Source organism: Argiope bruennichi, chromosome 4, assembly GCF_947563725.1.
Source record: "Argiope bruennichi chromosome 4, qqArgBrue1.1, whole genome shotgun sequence".
Lineage (NCBI taxonomy): Eukaryota > Metazoa > Arthropoda > Arachnida > Araneae > Araneidae > Argiope > Argiope bruennichi.
The window spans coordinates 18,523,198-18,540,317 of record NC_079154.1 but is presented as its reverse complement, the minus strand read 5'-3'; the positions used below and the strand labels follow the sequence as shown (position 1 = coordinate 18,540,317).

General features: G+C 26.5%; 1 protein-coding gene across 1 annotated transcript; it reads left to right on the top strand.

The window, feature by feature from the left end:
- The first annotated feature begins 234 nt into the window (after nt 1-234).
- Nucleotides 235-16,700, top strand: LOC129966691 (F-box/WD repeat-containing protein 5-like). The gene is made up of 8 exons (XM_056081206.1): nt 235-1,169; nt 4,452-4,626; nt 7,870-8,291; nt 9,074-9,257; nt 9,362-9,602; nt 10,473-10,664; nt 12,179-12,391; nt 15,522-16,700. Exons 1-8 carry the CDS (start codon nt 816-818, stop codon nt 15,757-15,759), a joined length of 2,019 nt encoding a protein of 672 aa, XP_055937181.1. The 5' UTR covers nt 235-815; the 3' UTR covers nt 15,760-16,700.
- Nucleotides 16,701-17,120: the final 420 nt, after the last annotated feature.

The following is a 17,120-nucleotide window of genomic DNA, read 5'->3' as shown; positions in this document are numbered from 1 at the left end:
TCAGATTGCAGGAGAGCTTTGGACTTCAAAGTGAAAATTTCCTTTGTACTCGTTATAAAATATTTTAAAGTGACACTAATTACTTGGAGGATTTCCTAAAGCTGCTAAATTATCGATGGTACTGTCTTCTCATCCCTTTCATTTCGAAGAAGTGCCAAAAAATATTTTCTATCTTGAATATGACGTGCGCATGCGTATTTAAAAGAACGAATTCTCGCTAGAAACAATTTATCATCAGTCAGCTGCTACTGATCTGTTTACGTTTAAGAGGAATACGGGGATGAAGCGCTTCAGTTTATGAAGTAGTTATTTCAAATTTCAGATAACTTATTTATTTCGGCCAGCTCAAAATTTCCGTATTTTGAATTTGAATAATGACAAATGTGATCTTTTCACCCAATAATGCAAAACTTTAGTTATTGGAATTTAATTGTCTTATTTTGTTTTTTGTTATAAATGCTTAACGATAGCCTTGTATGAGGATTATAAACATTTTCCTTAATAAGATTCCAGAAATGGAAATAAAAAGATAACTTTCTGTTTCGATATACCATTTTATTACCGTAATTTGAAATAATAATTTTATCGTGCTGCAAGTTTGTCTATTTTCTGTTATTTTACCTCATTCGTATGCTAGAGTAAAACGAGGGATTAACCTTAATTAGAAAATTTATTAGGGCTTTATGATCTCATTTGATAAGGATCAACACAAGATTCAGTCGTAGGACTGGATATTTACACAGCAAGAACAGCCTGAATAGTTAAACATATTTGTTTTTATATATTTTTAGCAACTTCCTTTTGAAAAAAAAATCATGGATTCCTCAGAATTTTGGCATTTGTTACCGGATCCGTTGTTATTGTATATATTTTCTCATCTGAGTGCTAAAGAATTATTAAATGCTCGAGGAACTTGCAGAAACTGGCTTCGTGTGGCTACAGATGAGTTTCTTTGGAAGCGATTGTTTCACAATGATTTCAAAATAGATAAAAGTATACCTATCGCACCGGGAAAGTATTCATGGTTTAATGAATACCGAAGATTGAAATATCATATTCCAAGTGAACAAACTGAAGTTTTAGTGGAACATACTCATCAAGTACTTCATGTCAGCTATGCACACAATGGAAAAATGTTTGCAAGTAGTTCTAAAGATGGTTATATCAAGGTAAAAAAAAAAAAAAATGTTTACAATGAATTTAAAGTAGATTTCTTTATTTATGTGAAGTGTAGTAATACTAATATATTGTAACTACTTCTAATTAATGTTGCTAATTTATATTTACACATTTTATTTCATGAAATATATGGACACTCATAATTGCTCTTATCAATACAACATTGCAAAGTCAATTTCACACATAAATGATAAGGGCTTTAAGTATTATCCAGTTAAAAAATTTATTGGTAATTTTAATTATTATTGTATTTAAGTAATCTAATAAAAATATTAATTTTAGAATAATTAATTTTTTTTTATTATTTTCAATAATTTCTTACTAATATATATATTTCATATACATTGAAAAAAATTAAATGTTTTCAGTTCAGTATTTTAGAAAAACATTATTTCTCTATCAACTATTAATTAATAGAACATTAACCTTGATAATATGAAAATAAAGTTTTAAAGCAGGGGAAAATTTTAAATGCAAGTAATGTTATTACAAAAAAAAAAAAAGTTGTAGTGCATTAAATGGAAAATAATTTATTAGATTATGATAAAATTTAAGATACTTTGCTTCATTTTTGTGATTTTAAATATTAATTTTATAAATATTAATAAAAAATGTGATTTTATTTGATCTGAGTTTTATTCTTTTTTCTCATAGGCAAGGTGAAGATAAGTTCATTTCACATGGAATTTTAAAAGTTTTTTTAAAATTAATGGTTATGTATTTTGCATAGTTTCTGCATTTTTAACTAAGCTTACATGAGTTTCTCATACATGAAATTTTATGAAGACAAAACATATAGTTATCTGATGCTACTCCTATTAGCACAAAACATTGTGACAATGTCTACGTGATGTTGGCCAGAATTCAGAATATCAGACAACATCATGGAGATATTGTACAATATCTTGTACTAATTAGAACTGCAGCTAAATAATAAAAACTTACAACCCTTTGGTGAAGGGTCAGGGAAAATGAAGCCCGAGAATTGGAAGTTTGAAATATCATATTATTTAGTATCTGTCATATAAATAAGATTAAATCATGCTTTATCCTTTGAAAAATGCATGGCTAGCTTAGTATCAATCTTGTAATATGAGCGATTTCAGAATTAATTGGTCTGTTCAAAATCAGCTTTTGTGTAATCATCATAGTGCTATTGTAATTAAATTAAATGAAATAGCAATTTTAAGGAGGAACAAAATTAAAATACATACAACTTGTATGAAATATACATTATCACATAGATTCTTATTGCTGTCTGGGGGAAATTAAAATAAAATACTGATGGAAAGATTTTTAATATAAAAGATTGATTAAAAAATGATAAATCTTTAGTAATGATAAAAATGAGGCAAGTTTGATAAACCTAGAGCTATTAAACTTGGTACTTATATATTTCAAAAGTAAAAATGTCTACATCCAAGCATTTTTTTAGTGATTTTAATTAAAAATTAAATAAAATTTTATTGTTTTCCATTGTAACTTTAAAAAATATTACAATATAAAAATTATTGCATATCTTAAAATTTGTGTCATTGAAAGATGATACAAATTTAATATTTGTGTAATTTTTTCCAAATTTCATTAATTAAAACTTTTTTTGCCTAATTTCTGACAATTGATTACATTGTTACTTTGAGAATCAAGCTGGTTTCATTATTTCGTAAGCATGCAATTGCCTGATTTTCTTCTATTATTGAATCTAAAGAAGGATTCTATTTTAAATTGATGTAGTTTTTAAGGCAAATAAAGTGGTCTCCCCAAAAGTTTATTGCATACTCTTTAATAAAGGTGTTATCCCAGAGGGTGCCTTGCTTGGCATTGGTATACAATAGATATAAAATATTAATCTTTAGTATAGATTTTTTACTAAATCTATTCTGTGATCCTTGGCAAAATTTTTGGTGATTAATACCTGACATGTTGTTAATAATATCCAAAAATGAATTTTTTTGGATATTATTTTTTGGTGTTTTTGGTGAATTTCCCCCAATCAATTAAATCAAAAACTTGAGACAGACTTCAGTCACAAAACCACAAACCAAAATCAATATATTTCAGTCATTGCATTTTTGAGTTACTGAATTTACATGTTTCTAAAAGTACAGACCAACAAACAATCAACCACTTATTGGATTTGGCTCAAAATTCGAAAGGTGTCTACACTATAGATGTTAAATCCATGTACGGAGGTTTATCTATCTAGCTCTTTTTCAATTCTTACTATTGTCTCTCTCTCTCTCTCTATATATATATATATATTTTGTTCAAATTTTCAATCGTTAATAAAATACTTTTTATTCATCTACTCAAGTTCAAATATATTTTTTAAACTTGTAATTGATAACACTTGATGTTAGTACAGTTTTTTAAAAAATATTAATTAATTAATTAAATTTCTATTTTATTCTATTTTTTGCTAAAGTGTTTCTATTTTATTTTTTGCCAAAGTTGCCAAATCCGTCGCCATGTTGTCAAATGGTCACCAATTTTGTAATTATTTAATAAAAAGTAACTAAAATAAAAAAAAAATTTGGTACATTTCTGTTAGCCAGGAGCAAATGTTGTCAATTGGGAACCAAATGCGAATCTGATGTAAGAAATTTGGCGGAATTCTACATTATTTGGCGATTTTTCGCTTGCACCCAGCTAACGGAAAAGTGCCAAAAATTTTTGTTGACACAAGTAGAAATTGACTTAAAAAATTTGGTTTTATATATTACTTGTTGTATTGTAGTTAACATGTTAACTTATATTCAAATAGCTGGCAAGAAAGACTCCCTCTGACTTTATTTTATCCAAAATTTTGTGTAAAGATCTTGCACCAAATTACCTCTGTAGTGCAAAATCTTTTTGAGTTATCTTTGTCACAAACAGAAGGATAGACGTTTTCCAAAAATGCATTTTTGCGACTGAGAGAGATGTAAAACATGTAGATTTATCAAAGTCTGTGGTTTGAATTTTTGATGATTACAATACTTTTTTATACTTTGTATACAAGAAAATAAAAAGTAAAGTTACAATACCTCAGAATTTGGAAGAATGACGAATTATAACCATTAAACCAGCAAACAGTGAATTGATTGCCTTCTTGACACTGCTGTTACATTTATTACTTACGTTTGAATTATTCATTCAGAGTTTGATTTTACTTCTTGCTGGAATGAACTAGTCAAAGTTATGTATTAAAAAGTTTAAAAGTATATTTATGTTTTGCACTGATTTTTTTAAAAATTTCTTTTTTAATTTAATGTATTTATTTTATTTTTTAGGTATGGACTTCTACTTACCCTGCAAAGGTTCTCTATAGCACCGATATGAAATCATTTAGTTGGAATTATACACAGTTTTCCCAATTTAATGAATCAGACACACTCCTTCTTGTATCTGGTGTTCACTTTGGAGCTCATACAGCTTCAGGAGAGATAGCTGTTTTTAATCTTCAAGGTTTGTATACATAAAAATTAAGAATCATAATGTATTAGATGTATAATGTAATAATGTATTAAATTCCTTGTCTGTATTATATTATTATGTGATCAAATTATCAATAAGACATTTTTTGATAAAGTATTTTTTTTATAATAACTGATAAAATATTTACAATTGTGATTATGATATTTACAATTATGATTTAACAAATTTAATTTCTGACTTCATGCTGCCATTTTTTAAAATATTTAAATCCACTTAAAATCACAATTTAATATATATATGTATATTAATGTTATGATATTTTAAAATCTAATTTAATCCTAATTAATTTCCAAAATTTTATCTTAATTTAGCCTATATCAACTTCATTCTAAAATGTTCTCTTATTTCCTGATCCAATTCCACCTTTTTTTTTATTTAATTAATGCAACACAAGCTCTGTAAAAGTGTTTAAATCATTGTTTTTCATCCTCTGAGTGAAGAGATAAAAATCTGCCTAGCTAAACAAATTCTTTAAAAATATACCTATAATTCCCTTACCTAACTCAACATGTGTAGTAACTATAAAATGTAAAACATATGTATTTTTTTAGCAGTTTCATGGCTGAATAGAGATTAGGCACTTTGCATTTTTAAAACTTAGCTTTTGTTCCATCCTGGGTGGCATAATTTATGTATAAGCAAGGAGTAATGAGATACGTCAATCTACAGCACAGCACCAGAGCGAAAGTCAGAAATGAGACAGAAATATTTTTCCCTGTGGCTTTATGCTATGAGAATCTGATAAGGATTTCTTTACATATATATATATATTGCCTGAAATATATGTGACTTGGAATTTTTTCTTTTAGCAGTACAGTTGCTATACTAGTGAAACTACTGTCTTTATCTGCACAGAACTGTTTTCTTTAGGTACTTCAATCGTTCTGTGCATCACTTTGTACACGAATACTCTTATACTGTTTCTTCTGGTCATAATATCATAATTTATTATTATTGGATTGAGGAAAATGAAGTACATAGTTCAGTCAGTAGCTGCTAACAATTACATGTCTGTTCTTACAATGATTTGGAAAAAGGAAAATGCTCTCCTGCATCTTTATCAAAATCTCTGTCTTAAATGAAATTGTAGTGATTTCCTAACAGGATTCTAAACTTTTAAATGCAGTGAATATGCTTCTGGTATATGAAGTTTTAAACAATATTTTAAGCACAATTAATTTTTAGTGCCTGGTTCATTTAATTTTTATCTCTTTGAAATTTAAATGATCAGAAATAATAGATTCAACCAAATCATTTCTGAATTCTGAAAAATTGCTTAGAAGTGTTATGCAATTAAGATTCTGTGACAGGTTAGGAATGATTTTCAAACTTTTATACTTAAAAAATTTTATGATAACTCAGATTAGAAATTTTTAATTACTTATAGTTGTTAAACGTATCTTAAATATATGCCTCTAAACTTGAGAATATTAACAAGCATAATACCAGAAAAAAAAGTATCATATTTTGGAATTCTGCATTCTTTCTTTCTTTGTTTAGCCTTTATTGTTTCTCCAAAAACAACATGTTTTTATGAATGTAATTTTTTTTCAATCACCTAATTTTAAATTGGATTTTTTTTTGTAATAATTTCTGTTTTCAGATATTATACTGCATATATTTTTCTTTCTTTCTTTTTTTTCTTTTAAATTTTAGATGGATAAACTAATTTTTTGCAATGTTAAGCCTCTAGAATGTTTTATGTTGACAGAATATTCCATGTGGAACAAATTTTATTTAAGTATCTAGATTGTATTATGTGAAACATAACCTTTCTTTGATTCAAATAATATCAAAGGCATATAAGTTTATATGTTTGGAATGCTGTGTTATGTAATAGTTACATTTTCAAATTCCTGTTAGCATATTATAGAAGAATGAATAAAAGTCTGTCTTGTCTTTTTTTTTTTTTTTTTTTTTTCAGATTTGTAAAATTTTTAAGGATTGGTTGTTAAGTGCACTAAAGTGTGTAATATAAATTTTTGGGATTCCTAGGTGCTCATCCATGCTAAGTGTGGCATGAGTCACTCTTAAAATTGGCATTGATTGTGTTGTCATTGTTTTATTCATTTGAGACATATGTATGTTGCTTTTCTGTGAACATAATCTATGTCCTGGAAGAGATGAGTGTGCCTTTGAAAATAGGAAAGTATAAGTTCTTTGCCAAAGAATTTATAAGATGGTAAACCAAATTGCTTGATGAAAAGATGAATTCTACGAATCAAAATAATCAGAATTGTTTTTGATGCAAAAATCAAATTCTGCCAGCTGATAAGGACAGTTTATTTTTATTGCCTATTTCAGTTACAGTTCTGTTAACTTATTTGGATGGCTACTTTATGTCAGATGCTGATACGGCTGTGGAAAGAGAGTTTTCCGAACTGGGAAAATTAGTTTCTTTTGAAGCTTGGCACCCTAATCTTTGCTGTTTCTTAAGTTTAATGAAATTGTAAATATAAGAAATAGTTATATTTGTTTATTTGCATTTTAATTTTTTCTTTTTAAAATATTACACCGCATAATGCAGTTAATCAATTTTGTTTATTTGCATTTTAATTTTTTCTTTTTAAAATATCACGCTACATAATGCAGTTAATCAGTGATAGTTTTTTATAGTGGATTTTTTTTTTATATTTCATGTAACTTTTACACAATACTTCCACAGATGGGCTAGTAGTACACACACACACACACGCACACTCTTGAATTTACTTCATATATGTATGCAAACATATTTAAGCAGTTGCGTGGCTGTTAAGAATAAATTTTTTTAATCTTAACTTTTATTTATTTCATCACATAAAAATGGTAAGAAATGTGTCAGTCTGCATAGTGACTCAAGAGCACAAGAGACCGTGATTTTTGTTACTATGAGATTCTTATGGAGATTTCTTTGACACATTTAGTCTTAGGTAAGGGAAATTTAGGTAATTTTAAAAGAATGCAGTAAACATTAAGGATTTTTATCTTAAGGATTTTGTTTTACAGAAAGTGTGTGTATTAAATAAAAAAGTTGGAATTGGATCAGGAAATAAGAGAACTCTTTAGAATGAAGTTAATATGAGCTAAATTAAAATAAAAATTAGGAAATTAATTAGGATTTAAATTAGATTGAGATACTTCATGTATATATTTAAGATTGAGCTTGATTATAATTTGATGTTTTTTATTTTCAACCCTAATTTTGATTTTTTTTTTATCTTCTTTAAATAGGCAATTTTGCTCTGCAGTGTAGAGTTTTGAATAAGCCATATGATACTTTTGGTACTTGGTACACTGATGAATACTTATTATCTGGTCGATTACATTTCTTAGGACACTTAGTGTCATGTTCTGCTCTGTGGTTGAATAAGGCTTATCAAGAATCTGAATCTGAAAAGAAGCCTATAGTCAAACGCCTTTTTAAATTTTATAATCGTAAAGCAAGCTCCATACGCACAATTGCAGTGGCCAACTGTTTAATGCCCGAGTCTAAAGCAGAAGGCTCTGATCCAAATCTTACAACAACTTCATCTAGAAAACCTGTTGTTCATGGAAATCCTGTATCTAAGAATGCCTTATCTGCTGATGCCTGGCCGACTGTTCGAGGGCGTACTATCGAGTTGGCATCTGGATCATTAACACAAGATATAAAGGTATTCAGTTTTATATTTTGTTTCTTTTCAGCCATATTTAAACCCTAGCCTTTATAACATAAATATGACATTATACAAAAATCTTTAAATAATTATAAATATATGTTAAAAATGTTTTAATTTTAAGTAAAAATTTTTTACAACAATTTGTGTTTATTGTGAACTTTTCATATGTTTGGATCATGTGAAATAATAGTTTAGGAATTCTTTTTGAGGAAAAGAACTATCCATATAATGAAACATCATAAACAAAATTTAATTATCATAGCTGTCATTGTCAAATAACTTGTTGACATTTGACTGCTAAATTTGAGACCATTTGTATGGGATTTGGCAGTTTATACAAATTTAGTAATGCAATTTTTATTTTCCATATCAAAAAGCTATAATTATAATGGGAATTGAAATTAAAAAAACTGAAGTTTCTCTGATATTTTATATTGGATTCAATAGATAGATACATTAGAAATAGCCAGTCAGAAACTTATTTTCAAAAAAATTGATATTGGATATATTAATGCTATGGTTCTTATAGCTCTTTTTAGATTTTTAATCTATATTTCTTCTTTATGGGAATTTATATTTGTGGGTTTATTATTATGTACTCTACATATTTTTTGAAGTAAATAAATAGTTTTTTTAAAAAAACTTTTTAATCAATTTTTTTTAATTCCAAGTGTTTTGTTGTAAATTTGTCTGTTTGTGAAAGATTTTTCTGAAGCATATTCTATATGTATCGTAGTTTATTTCATTTTTAATAAATAATGAACATTCTCTTTTAGGTGCAATATACTGCTGAAAGTAATGAAGCTTGTACTATGGACAGTCCTATAAGATATAGTCAAGAATATCGAAGAGCAGAGAGTGCTGATATGCCATCAGATTCTAGTGAAGAAGAAGATAATACTAGCTCTGACTTTGAAGATCCATTACTGCCTTGGGATGAAGAATGGAGTGGTTTAAGTGGTAAAATTAATGTTTTGATTTTTAATTTTTTTAAGCATAGAATGTTAAATAGAATATTAGAATAGAATAGAATGTTAATAGATCTAATATAAATATAATTTTAGATGAGGAATATGGTCATTTGCCTCTATTTGGAGCCAGTTCAAAGAAGAAATTTGCCAAATCAAATCAAAGTAGTGCTCCAAAATTATGTAGTAATGAAGAAGATGAAAATGCAGATAGTTTAGATGATGATAGCAGCATTGAAAAAATATTGGATCCACGAGAAAAATTCCTCATTTTTACCACTGGTTCTTTAACATATACTCCTCACCAAATTGGATTTAAAAGAATCAAACCTTTCAAGTAATTTTAAATTTTATTTTTTTTAATACATTGATCTTGTATATATTTTATAAATTTGGGTCTTTTATTTGTTTAATAAGATTTGCTATATAATATTTTTCTTGTAGTTGCATCAATACAATGTATATAGATAATAGTTACATAACTGTAACAATTTACAATAATATATAAAAACTAAAAGACAAAAATGCAAAAATTAATTGCAGTACAGATGCTTTCAGATGTACAAAGCAGTACAGATGCTTTCCTCACTTATTTCAATTAAATCAATGTTTCAATTCAGTTTGTAACATGATGTATCTAATAAATAACAAAAATTTCAAAATAAAAGATTATCTAAGGGAATCGATTTGAAAGCAGTTTAAATATAAATCCATTACTTGATTTTTTTTCATAAAATTAAGAAGTTTTTTGATTATTTTATATTTATATTTACAAGATATGTTTGCTTAATTTATAATTTCATGGTCAATCATTAAATCAGAACCTAAGTGATAATGTAGAAGAGACAATTTCTAGTCTATTATCATTGAATGTGAAAAGGATTTGAAATAAATAATGGACAAAAAAAGTTTTATTACATGGAAATTGAAATATTATTGTAATGGAAGTATTAAGTCCAGTTAATTTAATTCAAACTTAAGTATATTATAATTTTAAAAGTAAGTGATTTTAAACATATTTAATCTGTACTTTAAAAATAAATTAATTTATTTTTAAAATGCTCACTTTTATAACATGTATTACTTGAGTCCTAAGCTAGTTAATTATTTTATTGCTTGGTATCACATTTTTTTCTATCTATTTTATTCATCAAACTTATAATGAAAAAATTATGAATGCAATATGTATAAAAATGACATTTAATAGGTTTGCTGAAAGGATTACTGAGACTCCAACTTTGTTACAAAGATTGGCAGAAAGGGAAGAAAGAAATAGTAATCCTACTGTCTCCCCTAACTGGCATGATGAGGAAACGATTATGCATTATTTTGATCAAGTGGATCATTTAATAGATCTTCATGGTCATATAATAGGAATGGGTCTATCTCCTGATCATAGGTATGTCGAAGAAAATCTCATATACATTGTCTTTCTCAATCAATTATATATTTATAATTTCAAGTAAGACTATCATATATTTACTTTAATTTGAAGCATTTTCAGAAAAACAATGAAGTCCATTCTAAGAAAAATAATCTTTTCTCTTTGAAAAAATTTCATGAACTTTTCTTTCAGAAAATTTTATTTATTCAGATTTTATATGATGGTAGTGTTTTCTGTGTGAAGTTTTCAGATGAATGGATTAATTCTTAAATAGGAATTCCCTTTAATTTACCTTGTGCTTTATTGTATAACACTTTTTTTTTTACTTTCTCATATATGGAGTATAGATAAAGTATTGTTACTCAAGATTTTGACATTTTATACCTCCCTGAGTTTGATAAATACATTATCGGAAAATGTCTGTTAACTCAAAAAACTTTTTGAGCTAGATGGTTGGAATTTGGTATATGCATGGTTTTTAACACCAAATTTGTAGATTTTTATCAAATTTTGTGCAAAATCTATTCAGTGGAAGTCTGTCTGTTGGAATATTAGAATGAGAAGTGCTAGATAGATAAAATTTAGCACACAGATTTAACATCTATACTTTTATTAAATTTTGAGCCAAATCCAGTAAGCAGTTGGGTATTTGTTGGTCTGTATTTTCTGAAGCACATAAATGCCATAACTCAAAAAAATACTGTGACTTAAATGTATTAAATTTGATATGTAATTTTGTGACTACAATTGTAGTTCTATGTCAAATTTTGGTTAAATTGGTCTGCCTAAAAATGCATCTAAAACACAAATTCATCTTTATTAGTAAGTATTCGAAAAAGAAAAGTTTTATGGAGATGACTCCTGCTGGCTTATATTGAATTTTATTGTAAAGAACATGTTGTATAATTTAACCTAATCTTAGCCGAAGCATAAGGATTAAAATTGTGCTTACTAAAGGAATCCTGTTCAGTTAAAGAGCACAAACACTACTTAGCCATGATTTCAGACTCTTTCCTATTGACGAAATGATATTTATGTATTGAAATTTATGAATAATTTTAATAGCAAATAATATTAATGCAAACTAAGAAAATAAATTATTCTGGAGCAATTTAAAAACTGTCATTTGAGTGAACAATATTAACATTTTACTCTGCAGCAGTTGCATCACATTGATTTTTTTCTTTGGCATTGACTATTTTCTCTTTCTAACATATAAAATAATTTTTTAACTTCATGTTAGAACACTCTTCAGCAAAATTTATTAAACTATGATGCTAATAAATAAATAATAATATCATAGAGTCACTTAAATAATCATAAAACCAAGGTTTCAATAATTTATTATCTTTAATTATCACCCATTGTCTTTTTTTTTTTTTTTTTTTTTGTAATGCCCTGTGAATGCCCAAAAATGACCTATCAAGGGTTGATGCATATATTTATTTAATTTTTTTTCTTCTGTATCATAATTACATAACCAGTCATTTTCTAAGCTATTTTATGTATTAATTTTTTTTTTGATACAGATACTTGTATGTGAACAGTAGGCCATGGCCCCAAGGCTATGTCATAGACAATCCTTTAACACCTCCACCTATTGCTCAGGAAATTGATATTCACGTAATAGATTTATGTACATTGAAAGAAGTTGGAACCATGTTGCGGTCTCACAAGGCCTACACTCCAAATGATGAATGTTTCTTTATATTTTTGGATGTGAGTGATCAATATGTTGCAAGGTAAGAATATACATGTTTAATCTTTATTTTTGCTTAAATTAAAGATTATAATTTTTATAAAATGACTTTATCCTTCTCTTCATATATTAAATTGCAGTGAGTATTATTGTTCCGTTAGAGTATTCCCCCCCCCACACCCTTTTATAAAACATGCAAAAATAAAACGTAGGAGAAAAAAAAAAGTATTTATTTTCAAAAATTGTTTTTTAAGCATACAAGATCTTGAAAATACACTTTGATGTATATTTCATCATTATTATACTTCACTTAAAAATTCTAATTGATAGATTGTACTTTCTGCTTTAAGCAACATAACTAAATTGAAACTTTGGTTTGAATATAATCTCTTTATTTATAGTGATAGCTACCTACAACTACCAAATTTTATATATATATATATATAATATACCTTGGAGTCGAAAATGTGCACTTCAGTGTGTTTTTTTTAAACCAAGATATTCACGATAAAAAAAATTGCGATAACTTTCTAAAATATTGCCACACAAATATAAATTTTTCACCATTTTTTTAAAAAAAAGTGTCTTTTTAAGTTTATTAACTTAGTTGCCGTGTGAATTTTTACTGAATTTTGGCAATTTTTTTAATATATTTTTTTGTTTGACATTCAACAATAGCTCAAATTTTCAGTGTTTCATTAACTATCTGATGACAGGATTTTCTTTCTTCATTGTTGAAGGCTAAGAAAGATGGATTCTGTTTAATATCTCTGTAGCTTTCATAATGTATAAAAAAGTGAAGTTGCAATACTGTGAAATTTATAAAACAGATGAACTGGATATTTACTTTTTTAATATCGCCATGATGTCATGTTACTAATCTCCATTAGAAAAGTTTATGTACAAAATAAACAGAGCATATGTGGGAGGTAATTAAATGACACTTCTTTTATATCTGATAATTTAGCAGAATCATGGATATGAATTTATATTTGAACAATTCAAAGAAAATTAAATATAACCAATATTCCCAATAAACCTACTGGTTGATGGAAATTTAAATATCACTATCTAATAAAAGTGTATGATTTTAGACCACTTCATTGATCGTCTCAAACTCTGGGATCTGAATAGCATATCTTCTCAAAGAAGATATGCTATTCAGATCCCAGAGTTTTCCCAAGACTTATTGCTCTAAGATTCGGAAAATGTTAATTGTTCTAAAATTGTAATATTGCAAACTTCATAATACAGCCAGATTTGATCACAGAAGATCGATCTTTTTTAAAAAATTTAAATTGGAATGTCAAGAATATTTTGCTGAATGTGATTCCTCAGAACTGTATAAAAGTAGATTTCATAATTGTTTTTGAAGTATATTTATTAACCAAAACAAAATAAAACATTATTATTTATGCCATTTAAGTTCTTTTGAAAATAAAACTGAAAACTGAATTTTGTCATGAACCAGAGAAATTTTTATTAAATAATTCTTTGAGATATTGTTTGAAGTAGGAAAACTATTCTGCAGTGCTCATGAAACTAAATACCAAACAATTCTGTTTTCTATTCTCATAAAAAAAAAAAAAAAAAAGATTTTAGCTGAATACTGAATTCAAAAAATGTTTTTAGTATTAATTGAAGTTTAATCACTACCATTTTAACTCAAAGTTCAAGTTTTATGGAGGCTAACTGAAAATTACAGAGATATATAGTACTATAAAAAAAATGGCTTAAGACTTCTACAGTAGTATAAATTACATGACTATCAAAGTTTGAAGCTTAAAGGTATTTTGTGAATGAAAGTATTAAAAGACCAAGTTACATAAAATATTTAATTAAAAATTTTAATGAGCTTTAATCCAAACAAACTAACTAGTCACCAAAGGCGACTGGAATTGATATATTTCTTAAAAAATTTGTTTAATGAAGTTGTATATAGTATAATGCAGTTTTTAAGTATGTGCCATATCATTTAGCTTAAAAGTAGGCACTGCATTTTAATATTGTGGATGGGTTATGAATAGTTTTGGATAGGACACATGCCGGACAATCAACTTCTTGCAATGTAAACATGAGTAGAATCCATATTTTATATATATTATTTCTACAAACATTAGTAGTTCTTTTTTGGTGCCATCCATTTATTCCCTAGCCAGAGAGGTAAATTGATAAAAGTGGATTAACCATTGTTTGGAGCAGGTGAGAATGAAAACTAAAATGATAATTAAAATTAAAAGTGAGAAAAATATACATTTGGGAACAATTTTTGAAACAAAATTATGTCTCTTATTCATGTGCTATATAGCTGATTTTTTTAAAAAAATATTTTTTTGAATAAATGTATTATGTGAAGACTATGATTATGAGAAAAGTATCAAGAATTATGATCACCATAGAAATCAAAAAAGTATTTTTATTGTTATTACATATATGTGGATGTATTAAAATTTTATATAATGAATAATTTATTTTTAGATATTTCCATAAAGATATAGACAAGGTCTTTTAAATATCTATGATGAATTTATGAATAATTTGGATAAAGAATATTGTCTTTCATTTAGTTGTCTTTGGTATGCAATTCTTCTTTGTATATGCTTCTGGTTATTCATAATTTTATGATCAACACCAGAATTTTTTTGGACAGCAAAACATGTATCAGGATATGTGTATGCAAAATGTTCTGTTTTGTACATTTTAAAAATTCAAGATCATGTAAAAATCTAGTATAAGTTAATCAGATATTTCATATAAAACATTGTGAAATATCCCAAGCAAAAAAAAAAAAAAAAAAAAAGGAAGACCATGGAAGCATGGTCAGAGCTTTTATGTTTTTGAAATGAAAGAATCACTAGATATTTACTACATCAACAGCTTTATGGGATTTGGATTTATTTCAGAATGGTTTTTATGTTTAAAATAAAATAGAAAATACATTAATTCTAAATTACATGTATGTATTGAATTCTAAATCACATAAAGAAATTAGAATAATGAAATCATTTTATAAAGAACTTTAATTACAACTTGTGCATGTATTTCATTATTTTAGTTCATTTTTCTTTATTGAAATAAAATTTTTTAAAAATTTAATTCTTTTATTTACATGAGGAAATGCAAGTTGGAGTATTATTTATTGTAATAAATCATGTTTGCCTTTCTTTTTATAGTGGTGCTGAGGATAAGCATGGTTATTTGTGGGATCGTCATTATGGAAATTGTCTTTCAAAGCTGCCCCATAATGATGTTGTGAATTCTGTAGCTTTTAATCCTAAGGATCCAGAAATGCTGGTGACAGCAAGTGATGATTTCACTCTTAAAGTTTGGCGATCAAAGAACCGAGTCAAGGAATTGAACATATCTATGGAAGATAAAATGCAGTGTGAAGATAATGAAGCAAAGAATTAATCTGACTGTCTGGATCATCAGATTGTTGTTAGCTAAGAAAAAATAAAATATTTATTGTAGTGATTGCTCCATGTTTGGGGTCGATATTAATGCCTTGTACCGGTTTGAAAATTTATCCATTTTAGCATAATTTTAACTCTGGCCATAATTCATATTAGATTATTATGCAAGTCCAAAAAAATGCTTTTTAGTGAATAAATGCACATTTATTTGTTGTTATTTTCATTTAAAGTCTAGATACTATTTTTTTTTTGTTGAACTTTTCATTTTTTTTTAGTGTGTGTGTGTATGTGTTGTGGATTTCAGCAAAAGGCTTTTAAACTGCCTGTTTATTTTAATTAACTTTTTTGTGATATGTTATTAGAAATTTCTACATAGGATTATCATTTTAGTGTATAAAAAATTACCAGATGTAATTAAAAAAAAATTGTGTGTAGTATTATATCTAAGTTGTGATCTGAACATATACACAGGTTAAAGCTATATTTTGTAGTCAGATATAAAATCTGTTTCAGTGTTATAAATATGTGATCTGTATTAAATGAATGATACTTTTTTATAGAAATGCTTGGGCAGAGCTTAAAGTTACAACATAATTGATGTTGTTCCCTGTCAAAAATTCAACTATGTTTGTGTTAGCATTTACAATTTTATGTTCCTAGCTATGTTCATGATATGGAAGTTTTACATGACATTGCCGTTTGTATGACTTGAAAAATATAAAAGAAATCTTTTGTTAATTGTAATATAATTAATCTCGAAATTTTACATTATTTCAGTTCGTTAAATTTATAATTAAAAAAAAAACTTGAAAAATTATACATTTAATTAAAAATTTTTTAGCATATATTATAACAAACAAATTTAAATTATTTGCAATTAAATTTGTTAATTATTAAAATCATTCAATTCTTCTAATTTTAACTTTACAGTGCTCTGAATTATGTTAAAAATGCAATATTTAGTATACACAAATGTATCAAATTTTCTATTTAATTATTTTTTTTTCCATTTATAAAAATGCTTTAGTTAGAACTGCAACATTTTCTAAATTTTGTACATTAGATGCCTGTGAATAAATGCACTGTATATTATTTTTGTATGATTTTCATTAAAACCTACATTTTCAGTTTTTTTTTATCATATTTTTACTTATTGAAAGTGCAACCTCTTTTCTTTTATTCTGCCAGTAATATTATTATTTGAGATCATGGAACATATCAACTATGTATTATTTTAAAATGAAATTGGGCTTCTAACAAATGGAAATGTAAAGAAAATAAAGGATTTATTTATGTGATAATCTGTTTTGTAAGATTGTTTCTTTTCCTTCTTTTTCTGAATATAAATAATTATAGTCA

Coding starts and splice junctions, on each gene's coding strand:
- LOC129966691 (XM_056081206.1), top strand. CDS start 816: ATGGATTCCTCAGAATTTTGGCATTTGTTACCGGATCCGTTGTTATTG. Junction 4,627..7,869: donor AGCTGTTTTTAATCTTCAAG/GTTTGTATACAT, acceptor TTCTTTAAATAG/GCAATTTTGCTCTGCAGTGT. Junction 9,258..9,361: donor AGAATGGAGTGGTTTAAGTG/GTAAAATTAATG, acceptor ATATAATTTTAG/ATGAGGAATATGGTCATTTG.